The sequence below is a fragment of the Mytilus galloprovincialis genome, chromosome 5 (genome assembly GCF_965363235.1).
Source record: "Mytilus galloprovincialis chromosome 5, xbMytGall1.hap1.1, whole genome shotgun sequence".
Taxonomy (NCBI): domain Eukaryota; kingdom Metazoa; phylum Mollusca; class Bivalvia; order Mytilida; family Mytilidae; genus Mytilus; species Mytilus galloprovincialis.
In genome coordinates, this window is record NC_134842.1 from 58,971,795 (window position 1) to 58,993,920 (window position 22,126).

Below are 22,126 nucleotides of genomic sequence, written 5' to 3' on the forward strand. Positions count from 1 at the left end.
CAATTAAAAGAACTATTATTTCGAACTGTTAAAAGCCTATCAAAACCCTCATAATATTGTTATATTGTTGAATTTGATGAATAGGTAAATCTTTTCCCAAATTTTACGAAACTCTATAAGATGAAAGCAAAATCATTGTTAAAATTCGGTTTATCTTTGCAAAAACAATTCTATAAAAATCAATGTAGAAATGTTATTATCAAATTTGTAAGACGTTCATCTAATCATTTCTCAAAACATTTATTGATAGGGGAGTAACAATAACCTTTCAATTATCTATCTTTCGAAATATCATCATCTGTAATTTCTGTTTTGTCCAGTCGTAAAAAAATCGTTCAGTGTAATTTTCGTCAAATCAAAATATAGGGTGAAGAACAGAAAAGAAAATATTTTACAAGATGTCAGCACTATTTTAATTTTTGTTTTCTCTATAATCAAGTAATATATACAAACAAAGTAACCTTTTACAAAAAATATTGACAGCTGCTTATTTATAAGCGCACTTAATAATTTATATATTTAATATACATCACCTTTTCCCCTGAAATTCTAGTAAAAATAATAAACAGAACATAAACCAAATATTTGTTTATGTTTCAACTGCTGATCACCTAAAACCAATTAAAACCCTTGAAAAATTGTAATCAAAAAGTAAATTTACATAAATACCGAACTCCGAGGAAAATTCAAAACGGAGAGTCCCTATCAAATGGCAAAATGCAAAGCTCAAACACATCAAACGAATGGATGACAACTGTCATATTCGTATCGGGGTACATGCATTTTCGTATGTAGAAAATGGTGGATTAAACCTGGTTTTATAGCTAGCTTGTATGACAGTCGCATTAAATTCCATTATATTGACAACGATATGTGAACAAAACAAACAGACATGATAGATAAAATTGTCACAAATAGGGGTACAGCTATGGCATGGTATTGGTTGCAAAAATTCGATATTTTTCATCTAAATGCAATATTTTATATTTAATTGGTATATTTCTTCATTTAAATGCAATATTTTTTCATTTGAATGGTATATTTTATCATTTAGATGCAATATTTTTTATTTAAATGGATAATTTTTCATTTAAATGGTATATTTTTTCATTTAAATGCAATATTTTTTATTCAAATGGTATAATTTTTCATTCAAATGGTATAATTTTTCATTCAAATGGTATAATTTTCATTCAAATGCAATAACTTTTATTCAATTGGTATAATAGTTTTTTTCTATTTATATGCAATAATTGCATTATGGGAAATTCTTTGACGTCTTAAGGTCAAACTTGCAATAACGTTTGTGATTTGTCGATAATTGTTTGGATTTCCCCCCTTTCTTTCTAAACATGGGTGACCAATGATTAAAAAAAACGCTTCAGAATATTGCCCCTCTAACTAAATCTGGCGTTTGTGCGAGTTCGTGCACTGGCAATTAATGCCAATAATGGCCAGGTAGAGCAAAAAATGCGAGTGACAAGTAATAATAATTAATTTGACTCACAACTTGTTCATGGATAGAAACAGATGCCTGCGTGCATTGCAAAAATATCTCTTATAAAAACCCACGGAGGGGGGGGGGGGGGGGGTACCCATTTTAATTTAACATTCACTGATATTCAGTACCTATAGTTATATAAATATTTAAGAAAGAATGACCTATACTTATATACAATATTTAAAATATGACCATTGCACTATGCATTAACTCATGAACTTTCAAATGAATTGATTTAATTTAATATAATAATTGACCATTAATAATGTAAGATTCTCAATAGCATATTTATATATGTTATATATGATATATATGTAGATCATACCCCAAATCAATATACAGTTATCAAATGTAAATGCATTTTAATATAGGATGTCATTAAAAAGGAGGGTCATTTTTATATAAAATCTCGCAAAATTATGACCCATATTTTGGGCACATCCCCGTATACCTAATAATAGGAAGTTACCCCCCCCCTCCCGTGTAAAAACCCTTTCTGAATAAACTCTCCTGCAGTCTACATATTGAAATAAAAAAATATATACATAGCTATAGCCCCCCCTGCTTCCCCTCTAAGTCCAGATACATGTTATCATGACGTTCTTTTGTGCTACATGTATATTATTTTTTACTTTTCTTGATCCTCAGAGACGTTGCAGGAGGGCAAACATGAAAAAAAAGAATAAAAAGCCTTCCAGGACGTTATAATTATTTGAACTATAAGCCACCTCTTTTTTTGCTACATGAAGAAAAACAAATCACTTAATTACAACAGCAGAACCAGAGACCCCGTGACAAGTAGAGACATAAGCTGTTATACTCTGAAACTAGTTCATTAATAAAGACAATTCAGGATAAATTGGAACCAGTTACTTACCCATGTTACAACAATAGTCCTATGACATAGGACTAGACTGTATGAGGCTTGAACTTCATATTTCATACTATCTATAATATGTGTTCTCATGTATTATGCCGCAAATCAATTTACATTTAGGATTCGTTGCTGAGCTTTTTTTACTGTTCTCATCTCCGAATCCCTTAAATAGACTTTTTTTTAAGTCCCTCAGTAGTTCAATAATTACTATATGCCATTGCTTAAATAAGTATGCAGAGCATATTTCAAAACATATTTTATCTTAAGGACTTTTAAATGATTTACTTTTCAATACTGCATTGGGAAAGGAGGGGGTGTACAAGTTTATTTTGTGATACAGTATATAATATAATTAGGTATCCAACAAATTTTAAGATTGTACGTTTAGCTATATCTAGACCCGTACGACATGTATATAATAAGACACATATAACAGGGGCGGATAAAAAACCTAGATGTCTTAGGGGGAGGGGGGGGGTTTCAAATTTAGATATTTGTATAGAGATGTATATATGCGAGTATTGACAGTAATGGTTATGATGTGAGTGTGAGGGGAGGTTTTCAGATCAAAGATCGTTTCTATAATTCTATATCTTTTAGTTTTTACCATTTCACTGTATTCTTTATCCTGTGATATTTATTATATTTGTCCTTAATATGTGTGACATATTTGCCACTGGACCTAAGGCAACCAAAAATCAATCAACTTATTCTGTATATTTCATCATTTCTTTATTATGTTATCTATAGGTTTTGTCCCTCCCCTTATCTATGTTTTGTGTATATATTTGATAATTCCATTTTTGGGGGAAAAAAGGTAGGGTCAAGGCGTTTTTAAAAACATATTAATGGGTCGCGTTTTTTTTTTTTTTTGTTCTTCGGAAGTGAGCCAGAAGAAGTCTATTCTGTTTTTTTGCATTTGAACGACCTTCTGGCTCTCTTTCACCTCTTCTTTTTTGATAGGTTATTAAGACGGCAGAGGTACATAACAAACATGGCGTCGTTTAGTCTAAATGAAATTAATAAATTTATGAATGCAGATATAGTAGAATGTGAGCTGTTTTATAAACGTTTTTTTTATGGTATGACAGTAGGACGATAAGCTGGATAAATATAAGAACTACAAGACAATAACTGTTAAGGGACAATTATTTGATATTCTAGGGAAGTGTTTTTGATTGATTAGTGTTTAACGCTACTTTCAACACTATTGGGCTATTCCGTGGTGGTCAGTTTAAATATATAAATGAAGGATGGGGAAGAGAAGGCATTTTTATTCACTTCAATCTGTCGCTAATCATGCCTATTTTTCAGCTCTCACCAGGTAACCATATTCATATATGAAATCCTTCTGTCCCTCACCCGAACAATTACATCAATATAAAATGGCTCTTATTCAACACAAGTTTAAATTGATTGATTGTTTATTGCTAATTTTAACACCCAGTGACAAATATTTCATGCTTGTTCATGAAAACACGAGTTTAGAAGTCAGGTATATAATATAAAAACGAAAAGATGGAATGCGATTGCAAATAAGTTCAAATATGAAGTGGATGTAAGCAGTTATAGACAATCGTAAGGCCTTCAACAATGACAAAAACCTGATACTGTAAAGTCGTCTATAAAAGGCCCGACATGAAAATGTAAACAATTCAAACGAAAAAACTAACAGCCTAATAATACATAACAAAACAATTTACAAAATATCAAATATGAGTTGAGACATGAACCAACGACAACCACTAAACTACAGGCTCCTGACCTTAGACAGGTAAATAAAGAATATGGCAGGGTTGATATAGAAACGAAGATGTGGTATGATTGAAAATGAGACAACTCTCCACAAGAGACCAAATGACATAGAAATCAACAGATATAAGTCACCGTACGGCCTTCGACAGTAAGCTAAGCATACATCGCACAGTCAGTTATAATAGGCCCCGAAATCACAAATGTAAAACAATTCAATCGAAAAAACTAACGGCCGAATTTATGTACAAAAAAATGAACGAACACAAATATGTATAACAAAGCAACAAACGGCAACCACTGAAATACAGTCTCCTGATTTGGGACAAGCACATACATACAGAATGGGGCGGGGTTAAACATGTTATCGGGATCCCAAATCCTCTCCTAATCTGGGACAGCGGTGTAACAGTACAACATGTTTGTGAGCACTCAATCCATCCCGAATCTGGGACAGTGGTGTAACAGTACAGTAAAATAGCAACCTGTACAATCAGTTGCAATTAGATTAACTCAAAAGATCGAAACGAGACACACACAAAAATATGAATTTTAAGACAATAGAAAAAGCACCACATAAGAGTATTTGCAATTACTGGAAATTTGCTCAAAGCTAATAACAACTAGAACTGAAATAAATCTTGTTCTTCCAGATTGAGTTATCAAACAGTACACAACGCGCGGCAAAGGATTAAAAAAAAAGTAAACAGTCTGAGAAACGTCTAGTTTACGTTGTATAAAGATATAAGAAGATGTGGTATGAGTGCCTGTGAGACAACTCTTTATCCAAGTTAAAATTTGTAAATGTAAACCACTAAAGATCAAAGTACGGTCTTCAACACGGAGCTTTGGCTCCAACCGAACAAAAAGCTATAAAGAACCTAAAAAATTACTAGTGTAAAACCATTTAAAGTCTAATCTATTTAAAAAAAGGTATACTTACATATATATCTATATACAATGGAAGTTTTTGAAAAGTGGCCCGAACGTTGTGACCATCGAAAATTTTGCAAAAGAAATATTGTTGGGATTCAAGATTTTAATAAAACAGCACGAACGCCTGATTAAGTTAGAGGGGCGATATTCTGAAGCGTTTTTATAATTATTGGTCACCCATGTTTAGGGGGGGGGAGGTAGAAGGGGTCCTGATCCCGAAATCCCGGGCTTAAAAACACGATATCCCGAGGTCCCGAATTTAAATAAAGTTAAATCCCGGATCTCGAAATTTGAAAAAAAAGAATTCCCGGATCCTGAAGGAGTAAATCCCGAAATCCCGAGCTTAAAACACCCGATCCCGGAGTAAAGCTAAAGGTCCTATCCCCCCTCATGTTTAGAAAGAAAGAGGAGAAATCCAAACAATTATCAACCAATCACAAACGTTGTTGCAAATCTGACCTTAAGACGTCAAAGAATTTCCCATACTAGTAATGCCATTATTGCATATAAATAAAAATCTATTATACCAATTGAATAAAAAAACATTGCATGTAAATGATTTTTTATACAATTGAATAAAAATTATTGCATTTGAATGAAAATTATACCATTTGAATGAAAAATTATACTATTTGAATGAAAAATTATACCATTTGAATAAAAAATATTGCATTTAAATGAAAAAATATACCATTTAAATGAAAAATTATACCATTTTAATAAAAAATATTGCATCTTAATGAAAAAATTTACCATTCAAATGAAAAAATATTGCATTCAAATGAAGAAATATACCAATTAAAGATAAAATGTTGCATTTAAATGAAAAATATCGAATTTTTGCAACCAATACCATGCCATATACAGCAGCCAACATTGTGTTATAATCCTAATCACTTACTAAAAACAAACAAATATGTAACAAAGAAGCATATAGACAAAACGCATTAGCAAAACTGAAGGACAAGAATACATAAATTATCGAATTGCAGATTATAACAACTAAACAGTTGCCCAAAATACCACCATCAACGAACACATAGCTTTTAACTCTTTTACTTTATCAAAATGTTGTATGCTGTTGGTATAAGGTCAAACATTTCTGGGGACTATGAAATCATTTAAAGGAGACATTTGGGGCATCAAGGTTTTGTGGTAAATTACGGAACGACATTTTGATTGATCAAACTGCATTGTTACTGCCATTCTGAAGTTAAAAAATTTTTCGACTTTTCTTTTACTTTTAATTTAATAATAAACATTGTTACAATCAAAAGATAAACAAAATCAACTACACACACAGGCAAATTTCACTCACATCAATTTCACATGAATCATGAACTTAAATTCATGTGAATCTCACGTGAAATTCACATGAATTTCACCTCAAACGAGCTTATACGTGAAACTCACATGAAATTTTAAAATAGCGTATTTCAAATAACATCTTAATTTTCAAATTTAATTAAAATAATGAAAAATATCAATTTTGTTGTTGTAAATTTCATGTGAAATTCATGTGAAAAATTTCACATCAGATTCATTTGAATCTCAATTCACGTGAATTTCATATGAAAATTTTTATGTAAGTTTCATGTATAAGCTCGATTGAGGTGAATCTCACGTGAAATTTTTCATGTGAATTTCATGTGAGATTCATGTGAAATTCATGTGAGAAAATGTTGCCTGTGTATGAAATGAAATAAACATTATAAACACAGATGATTAAAAATCAGTTAGTTAAAAGTGAAATTTTAAAGAATACATTAATACAAACTATAACTTACACGTGATATTTAAAATATGATCAAGTCATAGGCAAATATTTTTATTTGTATTCTTGACCTTTGGTGTAACGAAAATTGCTACGTACGATTTTTTGACGATCGGAAAATTCAGATAATAAGCTTTTCAATGGTATATAATACAGCCGTGAGTAAGTCGGTGCAAAACGTCCTTAACTAAAAGGCCTTTTCGAAAAATGTCGCTAATAAGTGACATTATTTCATATCGGTTAAGAAGTAGCTTCTCTTATTGGATAATAAGGGGGTCATATGACCTTCTTTATTCCATAGTAAAAAATTCCATCGGTCGTAAACAGATTTAAACGGACCAGAAAATTGGTCGTTAACGAACTTTTAAATGTTAATGACCGGTGGGCGTGATTTCTTTGTTTAGAGTGATGTCAATTTGAGATTGAAGTTGTTGAAATTGTTTACTACATGTTTTCGTTAATTATAAAATTATAGAAAACTTTATTTTGTATTCATATACTAAAACTATAACTATTACATAATTAATTGGCGTTATCATGATTATATCGTTCTTCTCAATGGCTTTGTCAGCTACTCTTCGACTTGAGTTTTGAATGTCGGTTGTTTTTAATATAATTAACGGAATAGTTGTTTTCGAGCTCCAACGTGTATTGTGGCAGAATTTACTTTTGTATAATCGTCTTCCGTTTAATTTAGTTGTAACTAACCTACCTACCTAAGAGTACTCCATTTCTATCTTTCGTTTCTATTTCTGTCCAGTCTACTTCAATTTCAGTGTATGATATACCAACTGCTTCCACTGTATCCGGTGCTCGTGCTGGAACTATTATACGATACTTTTCAACATTGCATAAGTTAAGATTTTTAGTACTTTTATATTTCAATGAATATGCATGTAAATTCAACATTTGTGAAATATTCATAGATAAAGGCAACAGTAGTATACCGCTGTTCAAAATTCATAAATCGATAGTGAAAAAACAAATCCGGGTAATAAATTAAAACTGAGAGAAACATATCAAATATAAGAGAACTACGACACAACAGAGACACAACACCGAAATTTAACACACACAGAAACAAACTATAATGTAACAATGGCCATTTTCCTGACTTGGTACAGGGCATTTTATGAAAAAATGGTGGGTTGAATCTGGTTTTGTGGCATGACAAACCTCTCGCTTTAATAGCAGTGTTAATTATAACAATAAAATGACAACATTACACTACATGGTTACAATAAATAAACAGATAAATGGGAGAAAATATAGGACAGAGAAACAAACGACATAGTAACGACAATATATTCTTTATTTCAATAATAAACATTTTGATGTTCATCCAATGGCTTGATTAGCTAGCAATAAATTATGTTACCTTAATAGAGACCCATGTGGCATGATATGAAATTCTTCTCGAGGTGGCTGATAAATCATACGATCAAACGATCCCATGCAGAACCACAGGGTCTCGTAGGACACTAGATGCACGGTATGCAAGCTCATCATTGTGTGGACACGACCTAATGCCAGCAAACCTATGGGAAAAATACCTCCACTGCCTTGTAGACGACTCAGGAAAAACCAAGGCTATGGAAGTATTTCTGGACAGAAAATCCGAGAGGCTGAAACTCGTTAGCTCAATTACAGCAGTCACCAAAGGGAAAGAACATCACCAGAAAACAAACCAAATGGATCACATCTTGATAAATGGAATTGGGTGAAATCCCCTGCTGGAAGTCAAGACAAGAGCTGATGTTGGAAGTGATCATCATTTGGTACCAGCTGACATTAAACTGAGAGCTAACGGAAAGAACAAAATATCTTAAAAAATTTTTTATGAGAGTAAAGTAAAAAAGAAATATACAACCTTGATTAGAAATAGATACCATCTCTTAGAAAAAAAACATAAAAGATGAAGAAGACACAATTATTAATTGATGATAAAATTGGGAACAATCTGTGCAGAAACAACTATAGGATTTAAACAAAAACAGAAAAATGAAAATTGGATTAAATCTAGAGCATCGGACAATATCATTACAAGAAGAAATACAAAAAAAAAAAAGAAATTGAAGGAGGCAAAATCACAACGTCTGAAGATAGGCTACCAACATGAATACAGCTAAATACACATATATGTCGATATAATGGTACAGAATGACAAAAGGACATACATTTTATAGTCTTAATGAAAAGGCAGAAGAAGCGGCTAGCAAAGGTGAGCAAGGCAATCTCAATAAAAATATCAAAATTAAACATAGCACCGTCTGATGTTCCTTTTTAAAAGATAATCTAGAGAATTTGTTAACTTCGAAAAGTGAACAAGAGCAAAGATTGACAAAACATTTCAGTGAGTTCATAAATAGACAAAATCCTACGGTACTCCCTATTGTTCATAACAATGAACTTGATCTACATAGTTATTATCCACCGAAAAAACATGAAATAATATCTGCAATTAAAGATCTGAAACTGAACAATCGCCTAGAAATGGCAATCAAGATACCGAACTCTTTAAAATAAACCCATACGTGTCACCAAACCTATTCTATAACATCTTTAGAAGCATCTAAGCTCATATACTATACGACTGGATAAATTGCACTTTATTTAAAAAAAAACCGGGAGCATTGAATGATAGTAACAATTTGCGCGAACACAGCAAGCTGTAAAAATGACTAAGTAAATAAACTTATCATAGATACCAGGACTAATTTTTGTATATACGCCAGACGCGCGTTTCGTCTACAAAAGACTCATCAGTGACGCTCGAATCCAATAAAGTCAAAAAGGCCAAATAAAGTACGAAGTTGAAGAGCATTGAGGACCAAAATTCCTAAAAGTTTTGCCAAATCCAGCTATAGTAATCTATGCCTGAGGTTGAAAAGACTTAGTAATTCAGGTTTTCTTTATATGAAAAACGACAAACGTCAAACACTTATGGACCACATCAACAAACGATCACCTCTATTAACAGGTTCCTGACTAAAGACAGGTTCACACAAATGCAGCAGATTTAAACGTTTCACCTTCACCCTAAACAACAATAAGTGAACTCACCCTTGATACAATATAAATACAATATTAATAAACAAAGATGTGTACCAAGGTCAAAGAGTACTCTTACCTGGGACAAATAAAATAACGTACACAGGTAAATTTAAATAAAGTAGTTTTGTTGCTTATGGCACGGAAATATGTTTTACAAAATAAATGAATTTGATGTTTACAGAAGTGAAAATTTATCGTCTTACTAAATAATTATTAAAATAGTTAGACGAGAAATTACACAAAATAAATGAACATTGACTAACAAAAATGCATTATCCATTGTGTCAGCAGGTCAAATTCAGACGAAAGTAGGATTTGAGAATACTCATAGTTGGTTTATTCCTTGAATGCCAACATCCTTTGATCTACCGACAATTTACCTGTAAAATTATGTTGGCGTTCAAGGAATAGGTGTAAGTAGTTATCAAAACCAAAGTGCATGCTTATCAAAACAATCATACCAATTAAACTGATACGTAAATACAGGTAGCTAAATCTACTTCATGTTTGTTAAGTTGTTAAAAATCATATTTTGCTGCTCCTGCTTGAACAAATATGGATTCTCTTAAAATGACACTTTCAAAAGTGTAACATCACAGTCAATATGTGCATATTGTCAGGACTGTAAGGAATTCCTGTTTGCACAAATTCTACAATAGACTCTTTGGACTATAGTTGTGTGTGCTGTAATATCCTACCATATTACTGATTAAATTTCTTGAAACTTTGTATCTCGTGTTATATTACTATTTTGTTTATTTCAGTTTGTTCAGGATATTTTTCTTGGTTATACAATTACACCTTTTTTTTTTATTGTAAGTGATTCGTAAAAAAACATTGTTTAGTTGTTTGTCATGTTCGCAACTCATCTGAATTCTTTTTACCATATTTCATGAATTTTCTTGGAACTTTTGTAGAGTTTCCAGCTAAAAAGTTATCAAATTAACTTAATTATTTTTTTAATTTAATTAATTGTACAACTGAAATCTTCATACAGTTTATATTAACTAATAAAATATTTAAATTGATATGGAACTCAACAAATCTCTGATATCCTTTATTTAGATTGAAATAATTGTATTAAACTAAAATTTCATTTAAATTTTTATATTTCTTATGTTATTAACATATATATTCATGGTTTATTCCTTGAATGCCAACATCCTTTGATCTACCGACAATTTACCTGTAAAATTATGTTGGCATTCGAGGAATAGGTGCAAGAAGTTATCACAACAAAAGTGGATGCTTTTCAAAACAATTATTCTAATTAAACAGAAAAATAAATTCCAGGTAGTTAAATCACATTGATTTTCATGTTTGTAAAATTGTTGAAGATTCATTTGTTTTGCTGTAACTGCTTGAACAATATGCTCTTCTCTAAAAATGAAACTTTGAAATTGTTGCATCACTTAGTCTAGACTTTGATGTTTTTTTTCAATATTTCTATAGTTTTGTGTGCTGTGATTTTCTCCTATTTTATTTGATGGAATTTCTCCAAACTTTGTATATTCTCATACTTTTTTCATAGCATAAAAAGAAGAATATTTTGAATAATATGTTATTTGTTCGCAGACAGAGAACACAGAAAACAATACTTATAACATAAGTAAACATAAAAGCAGATTGAAAAAAGCACTATAAATCTTCATATGTGAATATTGTAGAATATTTTATGCAAGCAATTTTCATTTAACAGTCTATTACAAGTGTAAAATTTAATTAATTCAATCAAAAAAGTAAATATAGTTTATATTTACTAATAAAATATTCAATATGATATGGATTTAGATAAATCTCTAATATCCCTTTTCACTTTGAAATAATTGTATTTATCTAGAAATTCTTTTTTTTTTTAAATATGTCTTATGTTAAGAAACATTTCCATTTCCAAAATATTTTTTTTTAATAAAAAAAGTAATAAAAATATTTTTATTTTCTTTAATTCTTTAAAATTCATGATAATTTTAACCCCAAAATCTACTATATTTTCTTATCAAAAAGTGATAAAATGTTGCAATTTTAGCAAGTTCTCTAATTAAGTTTTACATTTAAATACTAATAAAATCATTTAGATAGTTATAAAAACACCTATTGTTCTTATATAAACATCTATTGAAATATTTTTGTTGGCATTCAAGGAATAGGTAACATATAAAATGTTGGCATTCGAGGAAGACACCAAATCTTTGTACCTAATTAATGAAATAATTTAGTAAACGAAAGAGTTTGGATATATAAACACTTTATAATGGAGCCAAAGGAACACCGCCGTTTAAAAAAGGAAAATTAACAATATGGAATGAAAACTCGTATCTTTTGTCGTAAATTATTTTACCATGGGGTTTCCCTTTAGAAATTGAAATTTTAAAAGCAGGTTTTCGCCGTAGGAGAGGTTGAATCAACCAAATCACATAATAGCAACGGAACTGTATACAAATCTTGTCAACTTTGACACAGCATAAACAGGGATAGTATTTGGAAAATATTAAGATCATATGGTACCATGTTTTACACAACATAAATCTCCTTAAAGCGTAAAAGCATTCTACAACAGCGTCAGGTGTAAGGCTAGGTATAGTGATATATACTTCCATGTTAAAACAGGAGTAAGACAAGGATATGTCATAACATCCACACTTTTCATAATATTTATAGACTTGATAAGGAGACAAATAACAGCTGATACACCACTTTGAAAGACCTGGAGTTTGCTGACTAACTAGCAATAATGTCTCACAAACATCAACATATTAAAAAAACCGATTAGTGACAGAACTGCCAAAATATTTAGGACACATGGTACAAAAAATAAACATAAAGAAAAATTGAAAATTGAAATCAAGACACTAAATCTATTATCAAGTATATCAGCCAAAACATATATGAAAATAAATATTTATAGCGAAATGCTTCATACTTTATTTCTTCTGTTATTCGAATCCAAATGATATAAGTAACCTATTAACAAATCAAAACTTATTAAAAAGGTAGTTTACAATTTTTTATATATATATATCAAAGCACTGACACCAGGGAAGGTGACTACATTTGGCACATATCCTACTATAATTGTTGTTTATCATTTCCCCCTTATTTGATAAAATCAACGCACTTGTCTCACTCGTTTCATTTCTAACTTGGTTTGAATTTATCTCATTATGAATCATGCTACATCTCCTTGTTCTTTTAATTTGCGAGATGATAACATCGATAAACTGTTGTTGACTCAGGATAGAATCCAAATTCATGTTAACCTAGTATATTCGCAAACTATTTATTCGCATTTTTCAGAAAACGGGAAATAACGTGATATTAATAATCGCCACGATCTTGAATCTCCTTTCATATTAATACACAAAAAGCGAATATAAATTGCCGCGAAAGCGGCAAAATTAGCTAAACGCGAGGGAAAAAGAAATTCGGAAAAAAACATCTTGATGTACAGTATACGATAAAATTGTATTCTGAATACTAGTATATAAAGGGCAGATTGAGATATTTGGATCTAATTAATTATGAAAAATTAAACTCCTTACCATCCGTTAATGTTTGACATTCTATTTTTTGTGTAGGTTCATTACCAGATGATGTATATGTGTAAAGAGATAATGTGTAGATACCATATTCCCCAAGTCCACCGTATGTGTATGTTTCTACATAGTAGTCATTAACGTCTAATTGCTGAAATAAAAATCATATTATCATATAAGGTTATTAATTAGAATTAAGTAAATATGTCACAAAAATGGCTCTTTGGACGAGTCATTTAATTTTGAGTCTATTGGAAATTTCTAAACAGTGTCATTCTAAATGTTTAAGTCGTTTACATATCTAAAAATAATGTATCACAAAAGTTGAGTCCAGAGAGATACCATAAGTTACAGTACATGTCACGAATGGCTCCATCACATCATAGGTATCATTAACACATATATCAACCTAGGTGGATATGGACCAACATCAACAACCAATGCCAACATGTACTATATTCTTGTTCACTCTATAGTCAACACGACCAAATCATTGGATTTCTAAGGGTACCAATAGTCAATTACAGCACGATACAGGGTGCATTGTTAAATGAACAGCCACATGGGATAACACCAAATCCTACAACGCAAGGAAACAGCAAACAAATACCAAGAAGGAACAAAGGAAGAGATTCAACAGAAACAGTTACAGAGCAATAAAAACACAAGACATTATAAAACTGACAGAAACCAGCCACACTCAATACAAAAGTAACAATAAAAGAAACCCAAACACAAATTTACGTGACGAAAGAAGCAGCGATTACCTAACAATGCTATTACTAAACAAGGAAAAGAGAGAGCAACACATAAAATATATACAAATAATACTAATGCAAGAAGTTATATTCAATGATGAGAATAACACCAATCTAGGACGTATAAAACTAACTCTTTCAAACAATTTATCATTGAGTACTCTGATGTTCCCCTCTAAAAGGGGAGCTCAAGTTGTTAGTCCCATACAACTGAATGAACCCGTTCTGTCAAACATACAAAAATAAACATAAAAAGATGGTCGAAGAACGGAACCAAACCAACAAATGAATGCTATCATTATAAGTACAAAAAATAATGAAGTCAAATATTCACTAGTTCAGAAATTTACCTAAATCCTAGAAAAATCCGCGCGAGCTAGAGATGGAAGCATGCATGCATTGTGTGTGTTTAGTTATTTAAGGAAAAGAATGCCAACAATGCAAATGAAACAAAGGTAAATCATTTGATTGACTGATTTAGTTAAAAAAAATATCATTCTTATACAGATAAAAACGATGACTAACATATATTTTTAATATATAATATGAAATTAAACAGACCTAGAAAATTCAAATGCACGAGTTCGTTTCTATTTCTATTTATTTGGCTATCGGAGGTCAACTCGATAGTTCGTTAGATGGCGCCTAGACTAAAAAACACACACGTAACGAAGCTACATATCATCGAGCACTTGCCCTGTAAATTGATTATTTTAGACTTTTTATAATATGGATAAATGTTTTACATAGTTATAAATGAAATGTGAGAGTTTGAGACAAATCGGTGAACATAAATTTGACAGCTGATGCCCCTTGGGACATTCAAACTCACAACTAATTAGCAAAAAAAGGAGAAAAAACAGAAGACAAGCAACAGTACACAAAACACAACATAGAAACTAAATTAATGTTTTAAATGATAAATTATCACATTTCTAATGTCGGAAAAGATAGAATGTGTTGAATGTCGCTTATAAAAAATATAAGTTTAATATGTAAGAAAGAAAGAATTGTGACATATAACTGAGTGCTATCATTCGTATTTTGGATATTTAATTCTACACAAAAAAGCAAGTATGTTCAAATGTCGTCCATTGTATCTCATCTAAATATTAAATACATACCGCGACTACGTCAGTAATTAAGTTGTCGGTTCTTTCCAAATTCAGAATGTATCCTTGAACAACTCTGCTTGGATCGCTTGGTCTGTCCCATGTAAAGATCAGGCTGGTGGAGCTTGCAGGTGCACATGCTAGGTTTGTGACTTCGTCTAAAAACAAGAAGTTATTGTAACAGGATGCTGTTACGAAGTCTTCCAAACAAAGCTCCCATAACTAACCATTCCCATGGTCCCATATTTTATTAGACTTGTTTTATTGTCCCATACAAGCACATATATGGTAAAGGGTAAAGGACCTCGACCATTTACAAGTTCTCAAACAGGAGGCGGTAGTGGTGACGCCTAAGGAGTTCTTTTTTCTTTCATTTGATTTGTTTTATTGTCCCATACTTGTATCTATATGGTTTAGGGATGGGGATCTGAACCGTTTACAAGTTTTCAAACAAGAGGGGGTGGGGTAAACCCAAGAGACTTTCCTTTCCTTTTATTTCATTTGATTTGTTTTATTGTCGCATGCAAGAATATATATGGTTTAGGGGTGGGAATCTCGATCGTTAACAAGTTCTCAAACAAGAGGGGGTGGTGTGACCCCCAGGGACTTCCTTTTTATTTCAATTGATTTGTTTTATTGTTCCATACAATAATATATATGGTTTAGGGGTGGGGGTCTGGGCCGTTTACAAGATAATAGCACATTCTCAAATTGAAGGAGGTGGTGATACCCCAAAGGGACTTACCCTATGTTTCATTTGATTGGTTTTATTGTCCTGTGATCATTTCTGAAGACTGCATGTGTTTATCACTTACAGTTTTCAAGTTATAGTCATTTGACAATTTATCAAAATAAAATCCCATAAGGTTTTATAGTAAACCCCTACCCTCGTTATGCCCCTCAAAACATCCCTTAATAGACCCCAATGCACAAACGAAAGAATTATGGCTCCCTTAGAACTGTTAAATAGACAAGAAAAATAATAAGAACTCTGACACCAAAAACAATAAGTCTCCAAACTTTGTTAGGGAGACTTAATTAAAAAGAGACTGACTAATGAGTAATGGACAACCCCTCATGTAATGTAAAATGAAAATATACAACAGCGGGTTTGTTTACACTATGTCCCAAGTGTTGTCAATTTGTTAAGGGAGACGGATACAATTAGTACTTCTTTTTTCCGTATCCCCGTATTTCTATTGTATAATTGTATTTTTTGCACTTTTGAAGAATAAAAATATCGTTTTAACTAAATAATTATAATATTATCCAAAGATATTTTCCATTCTTTTCCAATGAACAAAATACCTCATGAGTATGCACTTCGACTGGTCTTCGTCGCATATTAAAGTAAACACTGAAATAACTTTTATAAAGATTTCATTAACACTGATTTTTCTTCTTCAAATATATCACCACAAAATATTCACTCCAGTATCAATTATGGAAATACATGTATCATTTACAAAAAAGGTACTGTTTACATTTCATTTAAAACTTAAACTAAACTGCTATAACTGGCCCACGCGCACTACTGGAATATTCAAATACAAGAACATTACATTTATTATTAAAAATATTTCATTATGGTAAACAATCAAAGCATCGTCGATGCGTGCTGTAAAGCGGTAAATCTAGCTTGAACACCCATGCAATGTGTCAGATCTTTACAAATACCCAATAGTCTAGTCAGAGCAGTTGTTAGATGGTTTCTAGTTGGTTTGTTTTTAAAGAATTGAAAGGGCTTTTCATGCGAATTGAATATAATTTCTCTAATTTTTGTAGATATTATTCTAGCAAAATTTTGTAATTTAAAAAATTATAATCAATAAATAAGAACACTTTTGAGAATAGTTGTTTGAACATAGAGATGTAATTTTAATTGTAAATGTCAACTGTTCTTCAATTTTAGAAAGCAGAGATTGAACTACTCCCTCAAAGGAGTCTCGAATTTTTGTTTCAACCAGATGGACTATTCTAAACATACCATGGTTTGTTTTAAAATATAGGTTAATCTAGTATGCATTATTTACTGTCCAAAAGGAAAAAGAAAGAAATGAAATATACTTACATAAAGCATAGATGGAGTGAAGAACAACCAGGACAAATACAATGATCAGTACTTTCTCCATCTAGGTGTTTAACCTACATCTGTCGCGAAGCACAATTCCTTATAGCTAATATTTCATAAGAATACTAGTAATTAATAAAAGGTTTAAATCCGATTAATCAAGGATTGTATTTAAAAGAGTGTGTGTCAAACAAGTAGACTTATTTAATTTTGTTTAATCTAATTTAGATTTAATCTTTAATTTTTAGTATTGATGGCATTAGATTTAATACAGTATATAATGCTTAAATGATAGTTTGAGGAACATGAACTTAATTCAACCTTTTAAACGAATTTAAATCTGTTAGCATGGTTAGTAAGGCGTATTATATTATATTCTCTCTGTAATGATGACATATTTAGTTAAACAGTAATTAGACCTGAGGAAATTTTATAGCTGAAGCATTATATACATTGTAACTTGAAAGAAATCATTAAATCATCATATTTTCTTATCCAAAATCTATCCCTTCTCTCCTTCTAGACCAAGCAGTGTTGTGGTTTATGAAAATAAAGTTTAGTCGGGTGAAATCAAATGATCAATATTATTAAGACAAAAAATGTTCTGCGGGGATCTTAGCATTGGACGTGACTGAGTGAACCCTGTTGGTACATTGAGTCGACGGAATAAAATCTTAGATGCAACTTTTCCGAAATGAAAGCTCACTTTTATCAGATATAGGGATAGGAGGGGAGCAGGTGTCTGCGCAATGATAGGCGATGTTGTCGTAGAAAATAAAATGTACAGGTCCTAGCCCCGCTCTGAGAGGAAGTTAAGAAACAAATTTACTGTAACATCTTTATGTTAATTTTCTACGCACTTTATATATACATATATATTGAGGTAAGTTATATGGCCTTCCAAATGGTGTACAAATGTTTGCGGTATGCCATCTTCTCCGCAATTGTATTGTTTTCTGTTTGGTTTTAAATTAATAATTCAGATCCATAATACATCTCTTGATCAATTTATTTGGCAATCGTCACTGGCAGTCAGCAGTGTTTAAGAACATCAGTTGTTCGACCTGTTAGTCAAATGCGTTTTTTTACAATATACTTTTCACTTTTATTTGGTCTTTTGATAAAAGTTATTTGTATTATCTTTATACACCTCTACCAAGACTTTTGGTTTACATGCACCCGTAGAAAAATTTCGGATTTTATCCAACGCAATCATAGGTTTTATGTAAAACAAAACTCTTGGTAGAGGTGTCTAAATACATCACAAACAGCTTTAATCAAAAGACCTAATAAAAGTTGTTTCCAATTTAGACTTTTTTTCTCTTTTTCTTCGTTTAGGCTTTTATTATATTTTCCATCGGGTTGATATCCCATTTCGACTCTTTAAACTTCAAGAGTCTATCCTAAATTGAGGTAAATTATATCGCCCTCCAAATACCGTTTTGATCCCTAACATCACTGAAGAGACATTAATTGTCGAAATCTGGATATGGTGTACAAACTTATGCACTTCATGTTTGCGGTATACCATCTTTTCAATGTGTATTGTATTGTTTATTTGTCCAAACTCAAACTAACTATGGACATTTTTACCACGTGTTAGATTGTGGTTTTTCATTACGTCGTCTGATCTTTTTATTTTCGAACGTGACTTATTCCCGAATGTGACTGTTTTATTGAGTGTTAATTCGTATTGTTTTAAGACGTGGCACGGCATTTTTCCATCCAAATTAATTTGTTGGGTTTGATGTTGTGCTTGTTGTTGTCATCGGATTTTGTCAAATGTCCTAACGTTTGAAGTTGTAAATCGTATTTTTTTCTGTTGTATTCGTGTGTTGTGTTTGGGATAACTACTTATCCAGTTCATTTGGTAGATTTAATTTTAGATTAAACGAAATTTACACGATATATTTGGTTTGCAGTTTGATCAGAAGAAACACCCACAAAGCTAGAAAATACAATTAATTGTCTAATTATTACTACAATTTAATATTAATTAGTATTATAATTTTCCCTGTTATTAATATAAGTTAGATAAGTCATACAAATCTAATCTTGAATTTCATCCTAATTCTTTCTTAATTTTTAGAAATTTAAATGTGACGTCACTTTGGGCGTTGCATTAACGAAGGCTGTGATTTTGTAATACATTCGTTTTTATTCTATAGCTAGTCACCACTACAGTTTAATCATGTATATCTATTATATAATCATTTTATAAAATTTACTGTTTTCAAAACTATGTATCATTCTTGATAATAATGATGTTTTTGTCCCAGGCGGATAACCCTGGCCTCACAACTTTTTGAATTTTGGTCCTCGGCGATCTTCAACTTTGTAGTTGTTATGGCTTTCAAACTTTTTACATCTAAGCACAGTTTTGTGTGGACGTAGCGCGCGTCTGGCGTATACAATATTGTTAACCTATTACCTTTTAATGGGTATTACTCGTTTGTTTCTCTGTCCTATATTTTCTCCCATTTATCTGTTTATTTATTGTAACCATGTCGTGTAATGTTGTCATTTTAATGTTATAATTAACACTGCCATTAAAACGGGAGGTTTGGCATGCCACAAAACCGGGTTCAACCCACCATTTTTTCATAAAATGCCCTGTACCAAGTCAGCAAAATGGCCATTGTTACATTATAGTTTGTTTCTGTGTGTGTTAAATTTCTGTGTTGTGTCTCTGTTGTGTCGTAGTTCTCTTATATTTGACACGTTTCCCTCAGTTTTAGTTTGTAACCCGGATTTGTTTTTTCTCTATCGATTTATGAATTTTGAACAGCGGTATACTACTGTTGCCTTTATTAGTCAAATGCGTCTTGTTAAAATAGACGTTTTCACTTTTTACACCGGTGCGCTAGACCACACGCCCACCTGGTCTTCAAAATGAAGATTTCGTTGGCCGGGTGTTACCTTTCCACGTCAGTTTTAATCTAGCGTCGTACTACATTACATGATATATAGGGCTAAAGATGTGGAAAGGGAACACCCGGCCACCGAGAGCTTCATTTTGAAGCCCAGGTGGTCGTGTGGTCTAGCGCACCAGTTACAGTCAGGCGATTTGGTGTCACGATATCTCAGTAGCATGGGTTCGAATCCCGGCGAGGGAAGAACCAAAAATTTACGAAAGCAAATTTACAGATCTAACATTGTTGGGTTGATGTTTAGACCAGTTGTATATACATAATGTACACAGCCATGTATCACCATCACTGCTGGTGATCCGATGGATAAATCTGTTGTAGAGTTATCACTGGCTCAGACGTAAAATTTTAAATTCGCAAACTACATTTCACATAGAAAAATAACAGTTCGTTAAAATATTGTCACTAGAGCTTTCATGCCCTATTCTGGCAATCTCCAGGTGACGTTTTAACAATGTCCTTGACACTACCGTTGGTAACGTTTATTACCAATATATATATATATATATATATATATATATATTAATATATATATATAACTCGTCTAAACATCAACCCAACAATGTTAGATCTGTAAATTTGCTTTCGCAAATTTTTGGTTCTTCCCTCGCCAGGATTCGAACCCATGCTACTGTGATATCGTGACACCAAATCGCCTGCACTGCAGCCGTCCCGCTAGACCACACGACCACCTGGGCTCTCAAAAAAAGAGCTTTCGCTGGCCATGTGTTACCTTTCCACGTCAGTTTTAATCTAGCGGCGTACTACAGTATACAATTATAGCCTTTGTATGAGGTCGATACGAGGTTATATCGACCTAAGAGAAGCATATTGACTGAGGACGAAGTATACGTATAGTGTCTCGGTAGAACCTCACATTTTCCCGTTTCTAAGCCTCATACAAATAAATTTCATATTTCAAGACACTATACGTATATTGTTTTTATACTGAAATCGATAAAAAAATAAAAAAATAATAAAAATATTTATCATATATTTAGTACAAAATACAGCTATTTTGTGTATCTAATAAAGGTTGTTTTTCCAGTCTGTATCACCTACCCTGTATCGCATACTCCGTATCGCATAGCTAAACCCGTATCGCATACCCCGTATCACATGGTAAAACCCGTATCGCATACCTTTTTTTTTTTTTTTTTTTTTTTTTTACATAAAGTTTTTTGTTTTTTTTTTGCTTAAGAAAAAATTTCCTCAAAATAGGTCATTTTTTTTAATGACGTCATTGTTTGGTATGTGACGTCACGAACGTCAAGTTTTCATATTGTATGTGACGTCACGAACATCAAGTTTGCATATTTTTTGGCACACTAAATGCAACTATAAAAAATACAAAACACTCAAATAAATCAATAATAAACAAAATATTTTTAAAACAGCAGCAGGCAAATGGTAAGGTAACCCAGGTGCTTTGTATAAACAGTTATTTTAAGGCTTTGAACCAAGACAAAAGCAGAACTGAAGGTAACCCAGTGCTAATCTATCGGGATCAGAAAACAGTTCATATAATATAATACTCTTCTGTTGAAATATATGATAAAGCGTATAATACATGGCAAAATCCGTATCACATGCCGTATCACCCTCGACCAATATCATCCCTCGGGCCTAAAGGCCCTTGGGCTGATATTGATGTCTCGGGATGATACGACATATGATACGGATTTTGCCATGTATTATTCTCTATGAAACAAATATTATTAAAAAAAAGTGTTTGGAATTTCCCCCTTGGGGTACCATTTTGGGGTATTTCCCTATGAGCGTAGTCTAGGCGGTAAGCATTGACAATTTAAGGAATTAGAAAGGGAAA

At 31.9% G+C, this 22,126-nt stretch overlaps 1 protein-coding gene across 2 annotated transcripts in view; it reads right to left on the minus strand.

Annotated features, from left to right (window-relative positions):
• The window catches only part of LOC143076145 (neogenin-like), a 28,047-nt gene extending 10,552 nt beyond the window's left edge, over positions 1 to 17,495 (minus strand). The window contains exons 1-4 of one of the 2 annotated variants that reach the window (XM_076251815.1): positions 17,369 to 17,481; positions 15,310 to 15,455; positions 13,434 to 13,578; positions 7,557 to 7,664 (exon numbers count right to left, since the gene is read on the minus strand). In XM_076251815.1, the coding sequence (XP_076107930.1) occupies positions 7,557 to 7,664; positions 13,434 to 13,578; positions 15,310 to 15,455; positions 17,369 to 17,429 (460 nt within the window). In that variant the 5' untranslated portion in view covers positions 17,430 to 17,481. Of the gene's footprint in view, positions 1 to 7,556; positions 7,665 to 13,433; positions 13,579 to 15,309; positions 15,456 to 17,368 lie in introns of both variants that reach the window. The other variant, XM_076251816.1, reaches the window with a different exon arrangement.
• Between the last annotated feature and the right edge of the window lie 4,631 nt (positions 17,496 to 22,126).